Raw genomic sequence first — 21,862 nt, 5'->3', positions numbered from 1 at the left:
AATAGCGTCATTCAATCATAGAGTAGGGCAACCATATATACTGGGTTTCCTGGGACAATTCCTATGTATGCCACTTGTTTTAGCTTAATTCAATTACTCATTGCGCCCTCTTTTGCTCTCAGCAGCATCCCAGTCTTGACGTTATATTATGAGGTCACTCTATTTCTGGGAAAAGGGAGGTGCATACGGCTGTGCTGTCAGCAATGGGTTAGGCCCTTAGCCTTGATTCTTGATAGGAATTTCCTTTCTCTGAGCTACGGGGAAGCTGGTTTTGCAGACTTTTCAAAATACCCAGGCAAGCTTTGATGGGCAACAAACACACACGGCACAGTTGGCTTATTCTGCTCAGAAAGATCAGACAATGTAGGTAGAGGCTGGTGACCGCATATGAGCCGAGGCCTGGACCTTGGATGGGGTTGGGCTGGTTGAGAGTGATAGCAGCAGTGACAGTGGAAAAATGATAGCAAGTCCCTATGAAGTGGACCCATTTTCTATCTTGGTTCTTAACATCAGCCTACTGGGGTGTGAGATTGGGACTATTTGGGGAACATGCAAAAGGGGGAACCCTGAAACAGAACCCACAGTACTGCCAAATTCTCATAGCTGTGAATCCCATGGAGAGACAGCTGTGGATGACAGACTTCTCTGGAATCCCTCTCCCAACAGTTTGCAGGTGTGTCCCAGGACACGGGCGGTAAACGCCTATCAGCCCCCATAGACAGGCAAATGGGCTTGCAGGAGGGGGTTAGGCCAGTGGGAGGGGACACAGATTCCGCTGACCAACTGGACCGACCAAGGCACTTAGAACTGCTTGGTGTAACTTTGGGAGGCCAAGGCAGGTGGATCACAAGGTCATGAGTTCAAGAGCAGTCTGGCCAAGATGGTGAAACCCCGTCTCTACTAAAAATACAAAAATTAGCCAGGCGTGGTGGGGGGCACATGTAACCCCAGCTACTCGGGAGGCTGAGGCAGAGAATTGCTTGAACCCGGGAGGCAGAGGTTGCAGTGAGCCAAGATCACACCACTATGCTCCAGCCTGGGAGACAGACCAAGACTCCATCTCAAAAAAAAAAAAAAAAAAAAGAACTGCTTAGTATATCTGCAAACCAGGATTCAGTTCTTTGTAGTCTTTCAGTTACCTTATGGGGGGCAGCATCAAAACTACAGAGCTGCGTGGATCTTGAAAAGGGGGATGCCGTGGTGCAGCCATTGTGGAAAACATATTGGCAGTTCCTTGAAAAGTTAAACACAGCAACTGTTTTGTTCCTTGAGATCACCTCCGGAGGAGCGGTGGCAAAGGCTGGGGATAAGAAACGTAGACCTGGCTGAGCGCTGTGGCTCACGCCTGCAATCCCAGCACTTCGGGAGGCCGAGGCAGGTAGATTGCTTGAGGTCAGGAGTTCGAGACCAACCTGGCCAACCTGGTGAAACCCTGTCTCTACTAAAAATACAAAAAAAATTAGAGGGGTGTGGAGGCCCGCACCTGTAATCGCAACTACTCAGAAGGCTGAGGCAGAGAATCACTTGAACCCAGGAGGCGGAGGTTGCAGTGAGCTGAGATGGTGCCACTGCACTCCAGCCTGGGCGACAGAGCAAGACTGCGTCTCAAAAAAAAAAAAAAGAAAGAAAAAAGAAAGGTAGACCTTTTTGGTTTAAATCAAGTATACCCGCAGAGGCTAATTGATTGCAGACTTTCTATCTAAGATCTAGTCCTTTGGTGTGTGGGTGAACATAAGGTCACACAACTGGAAAAAGCCCCTTTTTTTCATGTTAGGAAAAAAAACTCTCAAAAAATAAAATTCTTAAAATCCTAGGAAGCACCCCAGGAGTTTCTAAAGCAAGCTTCTTGAAACCTCAAAAATAGAGGGATGAGAAGGGGCTGAAGGAATGAGTCTTTTCTTTTCTCCTTATTAGATTTTTTTGTTTTGATTTGATTTGAAGATTCCGGTGTGTGGGAATAATCTCACTGAAGAGCAAAATGAGTAACACTGGGTCACTTTGTTTACTACACAAACACACTCACACGCATTCATTTACAGAACACTTACTACGGGCTAGGGCGGCAAGGATGCAAAGATGAATAACATAAAAAGCCGGATAACCCTCCTTCCCCCACCCACAAGTTCCCAGTGAAGTGGGAGAGAGACATGTAAACAGATAAATTACTGTTTCTTCTGCTGAGTGCTATACCAGAGGTGTGAGTGCACGCACACGTGCGTGCGCACACACACACACACACACCCCTCTAAATAGAGCTACTCTTAACTGTTTGCTCAGAAGCCCTAGTTCCAAAACATTCCCATCCTCTCTATTTGTGTATTTGCATATATGACTTTTTGATTGAGGTAAAATTTACATAACATGAAATTAAGCCCTTTAAAGTGAACAATTCAATGGCACTTAGTACATTCACTGTGTTGTGCCACCACCACCTCTGTCTAGTTCTAAAACATTTTCATCAGTCAGCACAAAGTAACACCCGGCACCTATTAAGCAGTTACTTCTCATTCTTCCCTACCCACAGCCCCTGACAAACACCAATCTGCTTCCTGTTTCATGGATTTATTTATTCTGGATATTTCATATAAATTGAATTGTATAATATGTGACCTTCTATGTCGGGCTTCTTTCAACTAGCATAATGTTTTGGAGCTTCATCCACGTCGTAGTAGCATGTATCAGTACTCTTCACGGCTGAGTAATATTCCATTGCATACTGCAATTTGTTCATCCAATCATCTGTTGATGGACATTTGGGTTATTTCTGCCTTCTGGCTACTAATGAACAGTGCTGCTATGAACATTCATGTACAAATTTTTGTTTGGATATTTGTTTTGGACATATTCTTTTGGACATATACCTAGGAGTGGATTTGCTGGGTCGTACGGTAATCCTATGTTTAACTGTTCAAGGAACTGCTAATATGTTTTCCACAATGGCTGCACCACGGCATCCCCTTTTTCAAGATCCACACAGTTCTGTAGTTTTGATGCTCTCCCATAACGTAACTGAAAGACTGCAAAGAACTGAATCCTGGTTTGCAGATACACTAAGCAGTTCTAAGTGCCTTGGTTGGTCCAGTTGGTCAGAACTTGTGTTAATGAGGTTAAGGTCAGGGTTCGATCCCTGAACTGACCCATTAGCTGAGCAGAGCGGACACAGTGAAGAATTGTGTCTTCCTGCCACATGCTCCACCATCAAATCCTGCCCTCTTGCAAAAGCTTGTTAGTGGTCACAGGGGAATGGAGCAAGACTGTTTTTATGGTTCCACAGAAAAGGGGGGAGAAATCTATCATCCAAGGCCTCCTGAAGGCGCAGCAGGAGGAACTTGCAATCAGATGATTACTTTCTTCCAGTCCCGCTGTCACCTGCTTTCTGCGGGCCCCTTAAGTAAATTGCTTAACCCTATGCAGAGCCTCAGTTTCCTTATCCCTAAAATGGGAATAATAATCCTCACTCACAAGAGATAAGAATGCATATAAAAGCACTCTGCACGCAGTTTTTGCTTGGTTCTTATGGGCTTCCTGTAAGAACCTGAAGGGTGGGCAGCCTCATTTTTCCTTGCAGCACCCCACTGGCTTCTGCAATCTGCTCTTTGCTGCTCTCCGGAGGTTGACTGAGCTGGAATGATGGCGCCCTGTTGACCAGAGGGTTGCTGGCTGTTTTAAATTGTCCTATTTGCATGGAATGAAGTTTGCTATGGTAACAAGGTCTGGTGGCTGGAATCCAGGGCCCCAGTGAAAAATGCAAAGCCTGTGGTCTGGGAGAGAAAGAGGAGCTGGAAAGGGCATATCAACGTCAGGGTACCTCAGTTCTTCTGTGAAGAGGGGATGGGTAAACTGAGGCAGCAGGGCTCAACTCTTCTGCTCCCAGTAGAAGAAAGGGAAGAAGCCCCATCGACGCCTTCCTTCTTATCTCTCAACCTCATCTCTGTCCCCGCCAATATTCAGCCCAGCTAAGAAGCTTAGGAGCTGGCTAAGGCTGCTCCTCCACCTGGGTGCACACACAGGGCTAGGGCTGTGGAGAGGCGGGAGCACCAGCGGCCCACGCCGAGGAAGATAGGCGCTCCCTCCTGGGGTGGGCAGCGCAGGTCTGGCCGGCGGGTGGGGGGTGGAGAGTGAGAGGCACGCGGGGCACCAGCTCAGCTCCCCTCTGGGGATTTCGTACTCGCAGTTTAAGGAACCGGTGGAGCACGAACTCCACTCCTGAGCTGGCGCAAGCGTCCCCCTTCCATGGAGATCCACCCCGGCTCCCCTCTGAGGCCCCCTTTCCAAGCACCCTCTCTTCCGAGCACCCAGCGCCTCCCCAACCTTAGCACTGCTCGGGGCACCAGTTCTCCAGGGCGGGGGCTGCCCCACCGCTCCAGGGAGGGGACAGAGGGCCGGCCTCGGTCCAGGCGACCCCTGCCCCTCGCCAGGGGCGCCACCTTGGCCCCCTCCCGGCTGCCGCCCGCCGCCTCTGCCCCCCCGGGGGGTGTGCCTCCGAAGTAGGGGGGCGCGGGAGGCCAAGGGTGCCCCCAGCCGCCGACGAAGACCCCCTCCCGAGCGGGCGGCGAATGGTAGGCTCCATTTAAAGAGTGCCTGGCGGCGCGCGGTGTCCTTCTTGGAGCAGCTCTCGGCTCCCGCCCGCCGGGGTCTCGGCGATCGCTGCTCCTCCTCCTCCTTCTCCTCCTCTTTTTTCTCCTCCGCCTCCTCCCCCCGCCGCCTCGCCACCGCCGCGGCTCGGGCTGGAGGCGCCGCTGTCATTCCTGCGCCGGAGGAACCGGCGCTGCCGGTGCCTGGGGGTCGGGGCGCGGGCGAGCCGGGCCGCGGGGGACACAACAGGTAGAGCCGGGGGTGCCCGGCCGCGCGCCCCCCGCGCATCATGCAGCTCTTTGTCACCTCTCTCGCCCCCAGGCCAAAATCCTGAGCATGATGGAAGACAATAAGCAGCTCGCGCTCCGCATCGATGGGGCGGTCCAGTCGGCCAGCCAGGAGGTGACCAACCTGCGAGCCGAACTCACGGCCACCAACCGGAGACTGGCGGAACTGAGCGGCGGCGGCGGCCCCGGCCCGGGCCCGGGAGCCGCGGCCAGCGCCTCGGCGGCGGGGGACTCGGCGGCGACGAACATGGAGAACCCCCAGCTCGGAGCGCAAGGTAGGATCGCCCCGGCGCCCAGGGCGGAGGAAGGCGAGCAGAGCACGCCCGGCCTCGGAGGTGGCCGGGGACCCGGGGTCCCCCACGCCCGGGGCGAAATCGCTTTGCATTCTGGCTTGTAACCCTTTCCGCCCGGCGGTGGCCACCGCTGCTCTCCGGCTGGGAGTTGCAGGCTGCTGTCATTCACGAAAACCCGAGCGCAGTGTGCACGGGGTCACACGGTCACACCGGCCCCGGCCAGCCTGAGCGAGGCGCAGCCGGCGGGTCCCTTCCGGCATCAGAAAGTGCCCTTTCCGTGGCACCAGCCCCCTAGCTCCGTGGCAAACTTTTCATGCCGGGGCCTTTTCCCCACCCCCCGCAGGGGTGAATGGCACAGTTCCCCCCACTTCCTTAGGCTCCTTCCCAGAGAGAGCTCCGGGCTCTGCCGCCGTGGTTGGGATAGAGGATTGCACTGCTGTGCACTTTTCTCCGCGGATGCCAAATCCCTTGGCTCAGTTGCATCTGGACTTTATTTTCTTCTCATTTGAGGTCTCTCAGGCATTGGAATCTATAGATGCAACAGTAGATGCTCAGCTCAGCAGGGAGTTTAAATTTCCGCAAATATAAACACCGAGAGCACTTTCCAGGGGGATACTGTAGACCTCAAAGGTTGAGCGGTAGAGAAATGAAGGCTTAGGGTGGTGGGCTGCAGGGAGCCTGTTTGAAGGGACTCTGCGGTTTAGAGAAGAGGAAGAAAAAGACAGTTGGTTTGTGTTCACATTGACGGAGATTAAGCTCTGAAACCCCCTGCAAGACATAAAGGCGGATGGGGCATTCCCTAAAATGTACTGTTTGGTTTCTGTGACTTAGAAAGTAAAAGGGTAAGCAGGCTTTGGGGGATTTTTTTTTCTTTTTGCCTAATTGCCCTTTAAGAAACAGTATCACTGGTTATTAATATCATTTGAATTGCAAATTAAACTGCTGAAATCCAGAACAGGACAGAAACAAATCTCCAGTCCATGAGGGCCACTTGTCTAAATATGTCACTTGAAGTGCAAGGTACCAATTGCTCAGTGGCTCAAAATGATTTTCTGGTTCTGTTGTCATTTCAAGAGCTTCTCTTGAGGGTTGAGAGAGTCTGTTTTCCTAAGAATCTGGTTCTCTCCATCAGTCTCTGTTTCCACCTTATCTTCCTGGGAAGGTGTGCTTTCTTTGAGGTGAGATGTGAAGCCTGCCCACGTGCAGTTTTATGTCGAATTCCAAGTCAGATCTTAACTTGGTACTCCCGGAGCCTGTTGGAAGTCTTAGGAATTGGGGGGAGTACTTTGGTAAGGAAGTAGCCATGACGTAATGGTGAGAAGGTGTTGTGGTCCTAGTGCTTGCTGCAAGCTTGCAAGCTTGACATGTGGTTATTCTTGTCATCCTCGCAATGTCATTGTATTGTGTGCGAAAGAACATTCTCCATTGGAACCTGTGCAAAAAAAAAAAAAAAAAAAGACAGACTGCAAGGTAATGCTTCACTTTTTATAGGCAGAGGCTCTGCTAACATTAAAGAAATAGCTAAGAACTGGCATTTTGCTAAGAATCAAAAGCTGTATAGTAAAGGACACTGAACAATGCTCGTTTATTTCCCCCCGTCTGCCCCTTTCTCCACGAAGGAAAAGTTAAGTGGCTTTTTATCTGAGTCCTGGGTCTGGTTGTAGACTGGGCAGGCTAAGGCAGTCAATGCAGTAATGATGTCCACATGCTCAACTTGGAAACTGACATACTCGCGGATGGTTAAATTGTTGTAGTGGAGCAACAGGGGGCTGATTCCTTGTTCTTTTTTCCTACACAAACGCACAGGGCTGTGGAAATGAAAATGGCTTTTGGATCTCTTGGATATCCTTAAAAACACATAAAACCAGCAGCTCCTATACGCTCTCAGGACTGTGCCTGCCCATGTCAGTGGCTGGCTGTGGGTGGTAGGATGAAGGGTGGTCTTGATTTCTCCTCTTTGTACATTGGTATGTCTCAAAATCTTTACTAGGGGCACTTTGTGATTTTTATAATCAGAAAATAAAATGTTAAAAGGTTTAAACTCTACTTGATTGCTGGCCGCATAACCGTCTAAACTGATATGCATTGAAACAGATGTGATGGTTGAAAAGAAAACAAGCCCCCGTATAAGTTCAGTGGGGTATCATTTACTTGTCTGTAGCAACAGTACTTGATACATTATTTAGCCTCTGTAAGTTTTGAGGATTTTTTTTTTTTTGGATGAGGGCGGGAGTTGTTTTTGTTTTTGTTTTTTTCATAGCCTGTGGCAGCATCCTGCTAGCACAGAAACCCTCTGCAGAGGTGGTCTGGTAGTTTCTTTTGCCATTGCTTTCATTATCCTAAAAAGAAGCCTTGAGTTCTCACACAAGTTAATTTTAAAGTGCAATTGATTGGGTTCCACTTGATTCTTCGTAATACACCTCCGGGGAGGCTCCCAGAGGCTCAGCTCCTCAGGGTTTCTGACTGTTCTTCCAAATTAGTCTTGTGTTTTCATTTTGTCTGTGTTGGTGCAGTTCAATGGGCCCAGACCCTAAGAGTGTTTAAGTGCCATTGAGTTATCAGTTTTCAAATCAAGGTTTTGAATAAAACGAGTATCTTTGCATTTCAAAATGCAACCGTGTAAGTCATCTTTTAACGAAAGGGCATTATGCACATATTAAATGCATGCTAATGTAACTTTAACAATATTAGTACAAATGGTTTTGGGAAAGAGTCACCTTTTGCTTCCTCTGCCAAGAGACTGTTAGATTCATTTTCAAATGTTTTTGTTTTTGTTTTTTAAATTCCTTTTTTAAATGAATGAAGCAAACTCATCAATCCATCATTGGCTGTTTTGTTCCAGGGATGACAACGGGCAGTAGGTAGGTTGGTATCCCCTTTTGATGAAGAAAATTTGGGTTTTCCTAGCGGGTTAATGCAGTGTGTCATTTAAACAAAATATTAACTTGGTTGGTACCCCCTGTGAGCTGGCATGGTTGCTATGTAACAGAATCTAGAAAGTGAACTGCTGAAAATCTGGGCTTTCGGCACTTCGGAGGATATTCTTTCGGAATCTGTGTTGAAAGAATTCCTGGCAGCCAGCCCATCTTGTCTCTCCCTCCTGCAACTGAGTTGGATAATCCTTAATGAGAATGCTGGCATACAGTGCAGAGGGCGTCCGTGCAGGGTGACACATTTCAGAGCTCCAGAGGCTGCCTTTTGGGTCGGTGGGGTCACGGCAGCCTTTGACAGGTGGACAGAAGGAGGCTTGGAAAGAACAGAGCCAAGCATTTGTTCCAATTCGTCTTGTTGTTGGTAGCCAGAGAAGGGATTTGTTTAAAGTAACATTTCTAAGCTGTTTTCCTCAGCATAACATCTCTGGGAAAATGTGTTTAAAATGCTTGCTGTTCTTTGAGGGGAAAATGTAGCAGTTTGTTTCTCTGAAAATGTTTTATCAGCTGATGAATGACTAATATTAGATTCAGTTGGTTGCTTTGCTATGCATAGAACAAAACAATTAAGTGCTATGGTACCCAATTCAAATAGGTGTTAACTGTATGTAACAAAATACTTAATGCCCAGTAGGATGTATGCCTACTGTCATTAGTTTTCTTTGTTAAAGAAATAATTGTATTTGTATTCCTATGCAAGTGGACGTGCTGATAGCATCTATCTTTGGTGTGGAGGACTTCCTGCCTACTGCATTTGTTAGAATGGGATGGAGGCAAGGGTCGGTTTCCTGTACCTTTGTACATTTCCATAAATGCGTGCAAGTTGTATTTTTCTCTCCAGGCATTAAAATAGGCTGTTACTTAAGGCCTGACAGCTCTTATCTACCATTACTACAACACTGGAAACTCTTTCGTGAAGTATAAATTACCTTTGGAGTGAATTGAATGTGTGAGTAGTCTGTGGAGACGCTAGACACTGTCGCTTTGCAAAGTAAGTTCTGTCTTTTGGCATCCCCTTCTCAATTCATTCTGCCTCTGCTCTTGTTTTCCTAAGTAGACTTTTATCTTTTTTGAGAAAGAGAATTTTCAAATGGCAGAGAGGATGGAACAAAATGTTGGGGAATCTCGGGCCTTCTGTTAGCTTGCCACTAAGTTACAGAGCTCAGCAAGTAGCCTGCGCCATGGTTTTCCAGCCAGATCAAGGGGCTAAAATAGCTTGTGTCTTTTCCTAACCTGGTAGGCTGTCATGGGATGGGGATTCAGACTTCTCCCTGAAAATTGTCCTGCGTGGTCACAAAGAGATTACTTACAGATCAGTACAGTGTGGTTGAAATTACTTATTGATTGGGGATTATTTACTATCTTTCCATTGTCTTTGGAAAATGCCTTCAAAGGACCTCTTGAGTCAAGTCTCTGATTCTGGTTAATTTCATGCTTCCATTGTGCACTTCATGATTTTTAGTGGTTTTCCAACACCTCTTTGATGCACCCCAGAAGTCTGAGCTGACCTGACTCATCTAACAGGAGCCTGGTCACATATCTTCCCAGGGTAAGGCATGATAGGCCCTCTCTCCATCCCTTTACCCTCTTACTCCTCAAGAAGACTGTTGGCACTTTTTAGGAATCCTATAGGGTTATAATGTGTGACTTCCTGGCTGCCAGTGTGTTTGTAGCAGATGGGCTTGGCAGGTGGCAAGAGCTCATTGGAACTTTGCCTGCTCACCGTGCATATCATATGGGGCCCAGAAGGTCAAGCTTGGGATTTGGCCACATTCACTGCATGTTTTCTTTATGTATTATAAATCTATATATTCATTCCTGGGCTATGTAGATAAGGACAGTGAAATCAACATGAACTCCTCTGTTCTTTCCATACCTTAATGGTTTGCCTGAACATTGGTCCCTGGCTTCTTACCCCCTGCCATATATCAGGGGGTTCTGCCTGCTGAGCCCAGAGAATGGGTTTTTAAGCGATGTTGCACATGGAAATAGGTCTCAGTGTTTGGGCTGCATATTAGGGTGAGTAGCACACAATATGGCAGGAGTGTCACCGCCAGCAGTCATTGCACTGCCTTGGTGCCTTGAATTGCAGGCATAGTGGGTTCAGAAAGAATCATTTAGGAAAAGACATCTTTCCCGAAGCCAACAGGGTGGCCATCCACAGGGGCAGATCATACCTGACGATTCATAGCAGCTAAGAGTTCTGCTGACCCCTGTCACCACTCTCCAGTTCCCCTGCCACCACCCTCCAAATCCCCTGCCAGGCCCATCTCAGTTGTGGAGAAGCTGGAAGAAGATCAGGGAAAGGAACGCCTTCTTCCGCCCCGTGTGGTTGCACGACACCAGAACATTCTTGCTTGTTTGATGCAACCTTGATCCAAGTGGTGGAGGCGAGGTTGTGCTCTGTGGGCACTCCTGCTACCCCCTTGGAGTCCTAGGCTGCTGGAAACATGAAAGAAGCTGAACATAGTTTTAATGAGTTTGGCAAGAACAACTGTTTGAGCAGGTGGCTGCTGTGTGGTACAAGATCATTGGGGCTAAATTTATTCTGCGGGCTTTGTTGGCTGGGTCATGTCAGACCCTTGGGTCAGGCTTCTGAAAGGTCCCTGCCCCTTTACTTTATGATGAATTGAGACCTCAGCACAGGAGCTCAGATGGAGCTTGGAACAGGCAGTCCTGCAAGCAAAGAGCCCCAGGGCCTCTGCCCACTTCTCCAGTCAGGCTGGAGAGTGGAGAGAAGTTGGGGAGAGGAGGTGTCCTGCCCAGCTCCCTTCTCCTCTGTCCTCTTCCACCACAGCAAGCGCTATGTTACCTTTGTGGGGATGTAAAGGCCTTCCATTCCCAATATTACCTCTGCTCTACAGATTGTGTGAAGTAATGAGTCATTAAGAACAGAGCGCCCTTTTAAAGAAGCTGATATTCTCCACTCATCTTTGCATACCTCACTATTATTATTCTCAGAACTTACCTTTTGGGCATGCCACAAGACGCTGGGGATTCTGGGACCATCTTGAAGCCTGTAGTTTCTTTCTCTTTGGTCAAGGTGAATGGTTTAATGTAGCAGTAAATGAGAACTGGTTTCATTGCTTTGGTCAAACTTTTTAATAAATAATAATATGCACTTACAATATATCAACTACCCTGGCAAGCGCTTAACATGCATTATTGAATCCTGAGGCCAGCGAGGTGGCAACTATAGCTGGCTCCCACCCAGCACAGTAAAAAATCTGTCTATAACTTTTGACTCCCCCAACACTTAACTCCTACTAGCCTACTATTGACCGGAAGCCTTATGATAACGTAAACATAGCATCATATAAACAGTTAACAGATAACATAAGCAGTTGACTTATACATACTTTTATGCCCCATGTATTATGTATTTTATAATTAAGTAGAGAAATCAAGTAAGCTAGAGAAAACAAAATATTAAGAAAATCATAAGGAAGAGAAAATATATTTGCTATTCATTAAGTGGAAGTGGATCATCATAAAGGCCTTCATCCCCATCACCTTCATGTTGAGGAGGAGGAGGAAGGGGAAGGGTTGGTCTCGCTGTCTCAGGGGTGCCAGAGGTGGAAGAAAATTCACATATAAGTGGACCTGCACAATTCAAACCTATGTTCTTCCAGGTCAACTATGTAATGCCCGTTTTTCAAAAGAGGAAACTGAGTCTCAGAGAAACTAAATCACTTGTTTGCAGTGAGTTAGTGATGACTACAATGGGGATGATAGTAGCAGACTTCAGCATAGTGTGTACTCTGAGCCAGATACTGTTCTAAGTGATTTTCTGGATTAATACATTTCAGGAATGCATTCAATCTTCATAATGACTTATTGGGCAGGTACCATGCTTGTACCCATTTTCCATAGGAGAAAACTTAGGCACAGAGATGACACATTTACTTGCCAAAGGGCATATGGTCAGGAAGTGACCAAGCTCTGGCTCTAGAGTCTGTGCTCTTATTCATTCCACTTTGACATCCAGGATCACTCAACTGCCACATGACTGAGCCAGGAATGCAAACCCACTAGGTCTCTCTGCTGTTTAAACCTGTGTATGCTTCTCTGCCCTGCCTCCTAAGTCAGAAGCATCCTTTGGCTTGTTGCATTAGGGAGGTTCAGGGAGCTGTAGCCCTGTCTCTACTCCTGATTAAACTCCTGTTTCCCTAGACTGGTGGTAGTTCCTGGGTCCTTACGGTAAAGTCTTATGCTTGAGAGTTAGGCAATCAACCAGCCTCTCAGCCATCAACTGACAAAGAGGGGACTGGATTCTGTTTGCAAGACTGGCAGCCCAGGGGCCACTTATCACTAATAAAAAGGACTATTTTGATCCTGGACTTGGAGGCTCCAATTTCTTGGACTTCGTGTGTTTCATCTCTCTTGGGAAGAATGAGTCCAGGCAAAGCCAGAGTCTGTGGCAGCCTTATTCTCCATCCATCCCATGTCTTTTCTTTTGCCTGAGTTCTCTCTCTGTGGCCTCAGTAGCCTCTAGCACCCCAAGACCATGCCCAACAGAGGACTTATTAACCTCAAACAGATACCTTCATGCTAGGGTTTCTTAGCCTCAGTACTATTGACATGTGGAGCAGATAATTCTGTGTTCTCAGGGGGCTGTCCTGTGTGTTGTAGGATATTTAGCAGCATTCCTGGCCTCTACCCACTAGATGACAGTAGAACCCTTCACACCCCAGTTGTGACAACTAAAAATGTCTCCAGAAGTTGCCAAATGTCCCCTTCAGGTCAAAATTATCCCTGGTTGCGAACTGCTTTTTATGCAGTGGTGTTAGGGGAGACTTCAAATGTTAGTCTTAGAATGACAGCTCTGTGAGGTCAGGGAGTTTTATCTATATTTTACTGTATCCTCACCACCTAGAGCAGTGCTTTGTACATAATGTAAGAGCTCAGTAAATACTTGCTGAATGAATAGATGGATGGATGGGTGAATACTAAATGATGGGGTGTGTGGACTTTGGTCTACTTTATACATGGTATCATGAGGATCATCGATTTAATGATAGATGATTTTAATTGAGTGCTTACATAGCATATAACAAGCACTGTTTCAAATTCTTTACCTATAATACCTCAACGAATCCTTTAAACCACCTTATGAGGTAAGTACAGTGTTTGTCATTTTACAGATGAGAAAGTTGAGGCACACAAAGGTCACATGACTTGCCCAGGGTCACCGAGCTAGCAAGTGGCAGAGCCAGGATACAAACACAAGCCAGTGTGATTCCAGAGACTGCCTGGCGTCTCCACCAGGATGCTCTGGAGCTTGGCATCCTTTTTCCCATTACTGCCCAAGAAACTGTTATTGTTCTAATGTTGGCATTGTAGCAATTATAATTAGGATTTGCATGTCGGACACTAACTCATTCATCGTCAATCCTCAGAGTTCTGCTGGACAAAATATGCTCTGTCACTTCTGAAGAATCCGTAGCCAGCAGGGACTCCTGTCTGGCCAGAGGTAAGAGGACTGCTTAGTGCTGAGCCATGTTCAAATGTGAGAATCTCTTCTCTCTGCCTCACTGCTGGGCTGTGACCAAAGAGAATCGCAGAGAGGACTTGACCTTCCTACCTTTATGGGAAAGGGAACAGTGGACCCCAGAGCTTCTTAGTGGGGTTATGACTCATTTTTAGCAAAAGGGATGTTCCAGGATCAGAACTGGGGAGGCAGAGTGACTTTTGAGATCATCCAAGGGGGCAATAAGAGCAATAGCCAGTGTTCGTTGAGGCTTTCCTAGATACTGTGATGAGCTCAACAAACATTTTCTCAATCTACCTTCATATTACAGAGAGTTAGATATTGTTATCCTCTCCATTCCACAGATGAAGACATTGAAGCTTAGAAGGGTTAAGTTGCTTTTCCAAGCTCTGGAAAGTAGTCCACTAGTGAACAGAAAAACAGGGGATTAGAACACAGGTTCACACGTTTGACTGACCCTGAAATCTGCTCGCTTCGTTAAGACGAGAATATCCAGATGTCACAGGTAGCCCAAAGACGTGCCAGTAGGACGGTTTTGCTATTTTGCTTAACGCTGTCCCTTCCTCATTTTTCTTCCTTTCTTCTTCCTCGCTTCTCTCTGTCTCCATCTATTGTGAGAGATTGGGCACATAGGCCCAGAGACCACAGATTTAATAAGATGGGGACTGAGTTATCTTGGACTCACAGCCTCATAAGTATAACTGACATGAAAACATAATTTTCTAATAAAGGTCTAGATGGGTGTAATGGAAAAATAGACAATGAAGTGACAAATGCAGGAGCCTTCACAGATGTGCATGGCAATGGTAATATGTAATAAAAACAGGCTGGAAAATACATTAATTTCACCACTAGGGGTTAAAACTGGCTGTGATAGATTATTAAAAAGTACAACTGTTTGGATAGATTGGAATTGGACACTGCAGAGAACAGCTACTACCTGGGACCTTCTCCCCCAGAGAAAGAGCGCGTCTTAAGGAGAAAGAAGATGTGGATGATACTGGGTTTAGATCTTGAATAATAGCTTTTCTGTCCTCTTTTCAAAGAGAATTAAAAAAAAGATGTGAATTTCAGGACAGGCATACCTGCATCTTTTAAAGTAAGCTCACCCGTTGTATCATCTTCGCAGCCAGGTCTCAGACTTCTGGTCAGCTGCAACAAATGAATTCGTACATTTTCCTTGATTGACTTAAACATGGTGTATTTAAACCATTGAACATGGCGTATTTGCTTTAATTTGGCAAGTGCAACTTGGAACACAGTGGGATTAATGTCATCTCTTTTTTTTAATCCCCACTCCTGCCATTTGAAATTGACAAGAATACGCTCACCGTTTCTTGATGGTGGCAAGGTAGGAGAGTTAGAAATTTGATACTGGGCCTGGAGAGTGCAGTTGTGGGACCATAGAGCGTGACAAATGATACTTGGGGAAACATGACCTGGAATTATATGTGTATTGATTATCTTAATTAATGTGCTCATCAACTGGATTGCTTTTCCTATTCCTATAAACTTTACTATGTAAAGCAAGAAAAAACAGGACTATTCAGTGCATCTTGAGATTTGGGAGTTAACAGAAAGGCAAGGCTTGCGTGCCATTTTGTGTGGATGGTCAGCCTGTTCTCGGGCAAACATGCTCAGAGTGCCCTGTTTGCAATTTGACATGGTACCAGGCAGCCCTGCTGGAGGAGAAAGGCATGTTTAAGTTTTAATGGAAGTCCTGTAGAGAAGGCTCATGATCTCATGGTCAGCTTCCACAGGTTGGGTCATTCTCATCAGCAACTACAAAAACAAAATAAAACAAAACAAAAAACAACCTTGTTTAAACTCGGCTGGTCAAGACCGCGGTTGGTTCTACCATGAGTCAACTCAAAACCCACCCTCTAACTTTTTCAGTGTTATCGCATTTATTCTAAAACAAGAGCTTGGTAGAACATCAATTTACAGAGCTGATGCTCAGCACCCTTTTTTCAGGATTCTCCTGCATTTATTCACTCTTCCTCTTTTCTTGGCAATCAAGAAGGCTCCTGGGAAGCGCTACAGTCTCTCTACCTAGACATCTCTTTGCAGAATCCAAAGACTTTCACAGGCATCATCCCAGTGGACCCTTCCAAGTGGTCCATGTGATTGAATTGAGGTAGACACAGCAATCTATTTCTCAGCTCAGGAAACTGAGGCACAGCAATTTAAGTTGATTTGTCTAAGATTGTTGAGCTGGTTATTGAACCAACTTCCCCTCCCTTTCTCCACACTAAGATCAGGCCCAGCTGCACAGTGTGGGAAGAGAACTGCCCCATAGCTCATGGCTGGGTGAAGTCTGACCTTGGCTGGGCCACGCCCTCTTGGGCATGGGCCACTGCGTCTTGTAAGGCCTGGATGGAGACACCATCACTTCAAGACTGTGCCCTCATACTCTAAGCCTCCTGTCCAATGAGTGGCCCACGATGAAAGGGGAATCCATTTTTTACAAATGAATACAATTTTTTACACTAGATTCTTTCCTCATTTCAGTGGGGTTTTACAAACATTTGACTTCTCTTCCAATGACCTGTTTGTTTGTTTGTTTGTTTGTTTGAGACACTCTCACTCTGTCATCCAGGTTGGAGTGCAGTGGCACAATCTCCGCTCACTGCAAGCTCCGCCTCCTGGGTTCACACCATTCTCCTGCCTCAGCCTCCCGAGTAGCTGGGACACGAGTGGCTGGGACTACAGGCACCCGCCACCATGCCTGGCTAATTTTTTTGTATTTTTAGTAGAGACAGGGTTTCACTGTGTTAGCCAGGATGGTCTCGATCTCCTGACCTCGTGATCCACCCACCTCAGCCTCCCAAAGTGCTGGGATTACAGGCGTGAGCCACCATGCCTGGCCCTAGTGACCTGTCTTCTTACTGCCTGAGCTTAGAGTTTCTCCTCTTCTAGTTTCCCTAACAAGCAGTTAGGGATCTGTAAACAAGGTCAGGGATTACACCAGGAGAATGTCCTGTTTATTTCAGTGGCCTAGATCTGACAATGGCTCCCCTGTGGAGAATTTTTTTTTTTTTTTTGTACTCTATACCATCATAATTTAGGATCTTTTACTCTGGGAAATACACCTGCGTGGAGACTAGTGGATGTGTGTATTCTTTGGGTACCGGAGCCAGGATGTAGCAATCACAATAAATCTGCCTAATTTCTCTCTCTTTTTCACTATCCCTTTAGGGAGATCCCATTAGACATTTAGAAGCTCTTTTATTTGGGTCTTTGGGTTAATATGCAACCAAAATATGTTGGTTTGAATTCTCCAGCTAACCCGTTGGTTGTTTAGATGCCTGTGGTCACTTTCGCTGTGGCTGTAACTGCCTGGACAGCAAGTGGTCCAGCTTCATGCCCAGATCCTGGACTCAGGTGAATGGAAGTTTATCCACAGATCACAAGCCAAAAGTATGGCAGAAAACTCAGGGAGATCGGAATGGGCATTTTTTTCTGTGCATCTTAGAGGAGTGGAAGGGGAGGTATCAACCCAGTGGTCTCTGCAGTGCAGCAGGTGACCTGCTGAGGTCCACTGACTCCTAAGTGGCAAGTCCAATGGCTGGGACTCTGATCTCTGTTTAAATTCCAGTGCAACAAGGAACATTCTTCTGGGCTTTCCCAACTTCTGACAGCAAAATAGAAATAATAGACATTGGAACTTCATTTGAAGATCTATTTATAATGGATTCTAGAAAAGTAGAAAGTATTTTTGAGCATCAAAATGTGTTGGGGCTTTTGAGTTTTAGGTTTGTATTAGAATGAAATGCATAAGATTATGCACCCTCCCGAGGTGGGAGGATTGCTTGAGCCCAGGAGTTCAAGATCAGCCTGGCCAGTATAGTGAGACGCTATCTCTACAAAAATCTTAAAAATTAGCTGGCCTTGTTGGCGCACACTTGTGGTCCCAGCTACCTGGGGGGCTGAGGCAGGAGGATCAACTTGGGACCAGGAGTTTGAGGTTGCAGTGAGCTATGATTGCATCGCTGCACTCCAGCTTTTGTGATAGAGCAACACCCTGTCTCAAAAAAAAAAAAAAAAATTAAGATTTCCCCAAACTACTGGATATTATAGTTATTCATATAGGCATAGATGAAAGTGCTTCTTGTTTTGGTTTGAAGTTCATTTTAGTGCTTCCCCTTTGTGGCTTCAGTAGTGGAGCTAGTGTGGAAGTTGGCAAACTTTTTCTATAAAGGGCCAAATAATAAATAGTTTAGGCTTTGGGCACCATAAAATATTGATTGCACTTCCTCAAATCTGTTATAATGCAAAAGCAGCCATAGACAACACGTAAATAAATGGGCATGGCTGTATTCCAATAAAACTTTATTTATAAAAACAGGTAGCTCTGGGGTGATCATTTGCCAACCCTTGGACATGTATTAATCGTTCTCGTTTATTTGTCTCTGACCCAGCTCGACATACAGGAGGAGCTTAATAAATGGTGATGAATGAGTGAGCTAGTGAATTAAACATGAGCAATAAAACTACTAGATTATAGTACTAAAGGAGCAAAAATGAGAAGTTAATTACTAGGGGTGTTGTGGTTAATGGACAGGAGAAGAGACACTTGCTGCCGCTCAGTGGTTTGAGATGGAGTCACTTGTGTTCAGCCTTTATCACTGACTTCCCAAGACCCGTGCTCTAACCCCTGAGCTGTGGAGCCCTTGCCTTCATCACTGACTTCAAAAGAACTGAGAAGGGACAAAGAATCATTGGTCATGGTGAGATGCAGGGCGGGACACTTGACATCTGAGCCTCAGTTTCATTGTTATGAAATGAGGTCACTTCTATCTTCCAGATAATGCAGCAAATAAATCTGGGTTCAAGGGAATGAGCGAGGCCTGATTCAGATCCTGGTGATATGATGTAGGTACTGTGGGACATTCCAGCTCTCAGCTTCCTCATCTGGAACATGAGGCCGGTAACACCTCTGTGGTAGAGTGACTGGGCTGGTTTCATGCAGGGGTCCTTGACCTCAGCACTGTAGACATTCTAGGCCAGATAATTCTTTGTTGTGGGGGCGGGGGTCTGTCCTGTGCATTTTAGGACATTTAGCAGCATCTATGCCAATAGCAACCCCATTATGTGACAGTCAACATCATCAGATAATTGCCAAATGTCCTTTTGGGGATGAAAGCATTCCCTGCTTGGGATGTGCTGGTTTAAGGGACTAACATACTGCGCCTGGCATGGAGTTTAGCAGACTTTGGGATTCCTTAGATAGAACTCTTCGTTATTAATAGTGCGTTGTATTATTGAACTATGAATTCTCTCCCCTTTGACTTACTAATAAAACCACTTTATTTCCTTAGCTGATTTCTGTCTCCCAAAGACAAGATTGGGTATTTTGTTCCAGAACCCAGGTCTTTCTCCTGAACCCTCTATGTTGCTTAGAAGCCTTGCTCCCAGGATGAGCCGAACTTCCTATGATGTCCTGTTGAGTGTGCGTCCTAGCCTTTTAATGTATAGGTACTCTAGACTTGCATTCGAGGTTATGGTCAGTATCACAAGTGATTCATACAAGAAATCATCCAGATATCTTCACCATGAACCAAAGGGAAGGGTACAGACTGAGCAGCTCAACTCACAGAGGCTGGCAGGCTGAGGCCGGGGATTGTACTCTGAGGGAAAACAGATAGTATGCCGCAAACTCCCACCAACAAAATGATCATTTCCCTGGTGAGCAGGCACACAGTATTAACATTAGCCAGGGGCCAGTTTTCAATGGTTTAAACTTCAATCAAGATGGCTATTCCATACCACAAGTTAACATCTGGATTTCATGTTTCTGCCATCCATATTCCCACTGAATAGTGATTCCTAGTGTTTTTAATGAAGAGAGAAAGAAAATTTTGGCTCCTACATTTTAGTAGTCATATTTTTGCTATCTGTTGGAGAAAATACATAAATGCAAAAGATTACAATGAATTCAGTAGCTTTGTCAAATGGATACTGCTTCGGTATTGCATATATTTGAAAACTAATGGTACATACATGCAAGAAAAATAATTCATTGTGCCCATAGGCAGCAGGTTGGAGATGTGTGGATTTTGGACTTCTCGTCACCTTCTCTGGCCACCCAGAGTCTCTGCGGCCCACAGGTTGGGCCCGGATCAGTGCGGTGCTCAACAATGTCAGGTGCAGTGAGGTGCTTGACAAGTGCCTTGGAAAACTATGGCCTCTGCCCTGGGACTTTGAGTCTTCTGCCGATTTTAAGGGATTCCTCTGTTCTTCAAACCCAACTCTGCCTCCCTGTGACACAACTGATTAACCTGTAATTTGGGCCCCTGGCTTTCAGAAAACTCTGCAAAATTTCTGCAGAGTGACTTCCTGGTATGAATACCAGAAAGCACCAGTTATGGTCAGAATAACAGAACTGGCCCCATGCTAGATTTCCGGCAATACGATGCAATTGGCCAACTGCCATCACTAACTAGTGTCACCCTGCCTCATCTCCAGCAATGTCCTAAAACCCCTCAAGCATGTGATCCGTCATATCATTTTCTCATTTATGCCAACACTGGATAATGGCCTAATCTCTCCAGCAGCATTCAGATTTATTAGAGAAGATGGCATTTACAAAACCATTTCCCTGTTCCTCTGCAAACACCCTAAGCTGTCTTATAATAAACCATTCTCTTTATAGTAAGCCTTCCTTTTAACAGTGGTTTATTCCCTGCAATTAAAATCACCTGGAAGAGTCCAGAAACTGGTTTTCATTTCTCTTCCTTCGTGTTTGGTTCATCTTTGGCTGGAGGGCTCTGCAGGACTTGGGAGTGAACATTAGAGAGAGGCAGAGGCCAAACTTTGCTAAGGATGAGAGCTCTGCAGCAGGACATGGTCAGTATGAGGCTGGACCCAGCCTGGGTGACCATCTGCTGGGCCTGCTGGCAAAGCACCTCCCGCGCTGGGTTTAGATGTTCAGGAGAAAAATACATGCGCAAAACCAAATGTGATCTGGTTGGGAGGACTCTTTCGTTCATTGTGTTTTGCTTTCAAGATTGACCACTAAAGAAAATGACAAGTTTAGCAGCCATGGTATGTTGTCATTTGAATACAACCCAGAGAAACATTGAGAGACAGTAATTTCTAGGACAAGGGCCTCCCGGGTTTTTGTATGAAAGATTTGTTTGAACAAACTAAGATGCTGATGCAGGGAAGTTCAGCATCTATAGCACAGGACAGAGATCTCTGGAGTCCATTGCCAAGTGCAAATGCTGTCTCTTAACACTTCCTAGCTCGGTGAGGCAGGCAAGTTGCTTTACTAAAATAGGCCTTGGTTTCCTCGTAGGGATAATGCTGGTCCTGACCTCCCATGGCTGTTGTAGGATTCAGGTAGAATGTGTGTGATGTGCAGAGCACAGTACTTGGCACTTGCCAATTCCCCTGTAAATGTCGTTAACAAATGTTCACAAGTCTCCAGTATCCCTGCAGGCACTGAGGAAGGAAATTGAGTTTATTCTTTGGTTTCTTTGTTCAGCTAACATTCATGAAGCACTCTATGATTGACAGAGCACTGTGATGAGCGCCCAGGATACCCGGACAAGTAAGGTGCCGACCACCTGCTGGAAACCAGAGGAGGGAAGAGCAGCAGAGGAAAGCCCCATTGTGGGATCCAGAGACCTGGGTTCTAGCTTCGAGCCTACAACTAAGAGGCTAAAGAAGAGCAGAGTGGGCCAGGCATGGTGGCGCTCAACACCTGTAATCCTAGTACTTTGGGAGGCCAAGGCGGGCAGATTATTTCAAGCCAGGAGTTCGAGACCAGCCTGGCCAACATGGCAAAACCCTGTCTCTACTAAAAATACAAAACTACCCAGTGTGGTGGTGCACACCTGTAATTCCAGCTACTTGGGAGGCTGAAGCACAAGAATTGCTTGAACCCGGGAGGCAGAGGCTGCAGTGAGCCAAGATCGTGCCACTGCACTCCAGTCTGCATGTCAGAGTGAGACTCCATCTCAAAAAAAAAAAAAAGAGGAGCAGAGGGGACTTCTCACTTCCATGAGGGAAGTGAGGCTTGTGGTTCCAATCGTATGGCCAAGGTGTAGGCTGTGGCTTCGCCACCAGCCTCCGCAACTTGCAAGAGGCATCCCGGGAAGTGGCTTAGGAACTGAGACACTGGTTCAGTCAAAATGAGGGCATTTGGCATTTGGTAAGACTTCTCTGAAGTCCCTCCCATTTCTGAATTTCTACAACTTCTGACTATTCATAATATCACCCAATCCATCAGTTCCACCTTAAAAAATTTCTTAAAGGACAGGCAGTTCGTCTTGGGGAGTG

The 21,862-nt window shown here is 46.2% G+C and overlaps 1 protein-coding gene across 2 annotated transcripts in view; it reads left to right on the top strand.

Moving 5' to 3' along the window:
- Positions 1–21,862, top strand: part of KAZN (kazrin, periplakin interacting protein) — a 1,229,740-nt gene that overhangs the window by 705,143 nt on the left and 502,735 nt on the right. For both annotated transcript variants that reach the window (XM_008951836.4, XM_014342705.5), the window contains exon 3: positions 4,897–5,137. In XM_008951836.4, the coding sequence (XP_008950084.2) occupies positions 4,897–5,137 (241 nt within the window). The remainder of the gene's footprint in view (positions 1–4,896; positions 5,138–21,862) is intronic.

The sequence above is a fragment of the Pan paniscus genome, chromosome 1 (genome assembly GCF_029289425.2).
Source record: "Pan paniscus chromosome 1, NHGRI_mPanPan1-v2.0_pri, whole genome shotgun sequence".
Taxonomy (NCBI): Eukaryota; Metazoa; Chordata; class Mammalia; order Primates; family Hominidae; genus Pan; species Pan paniscus.
Note: the sequence above shows the minus strand (reverse complement) of the source record. Positions and strands in the feature narration are given on the sequence as shown.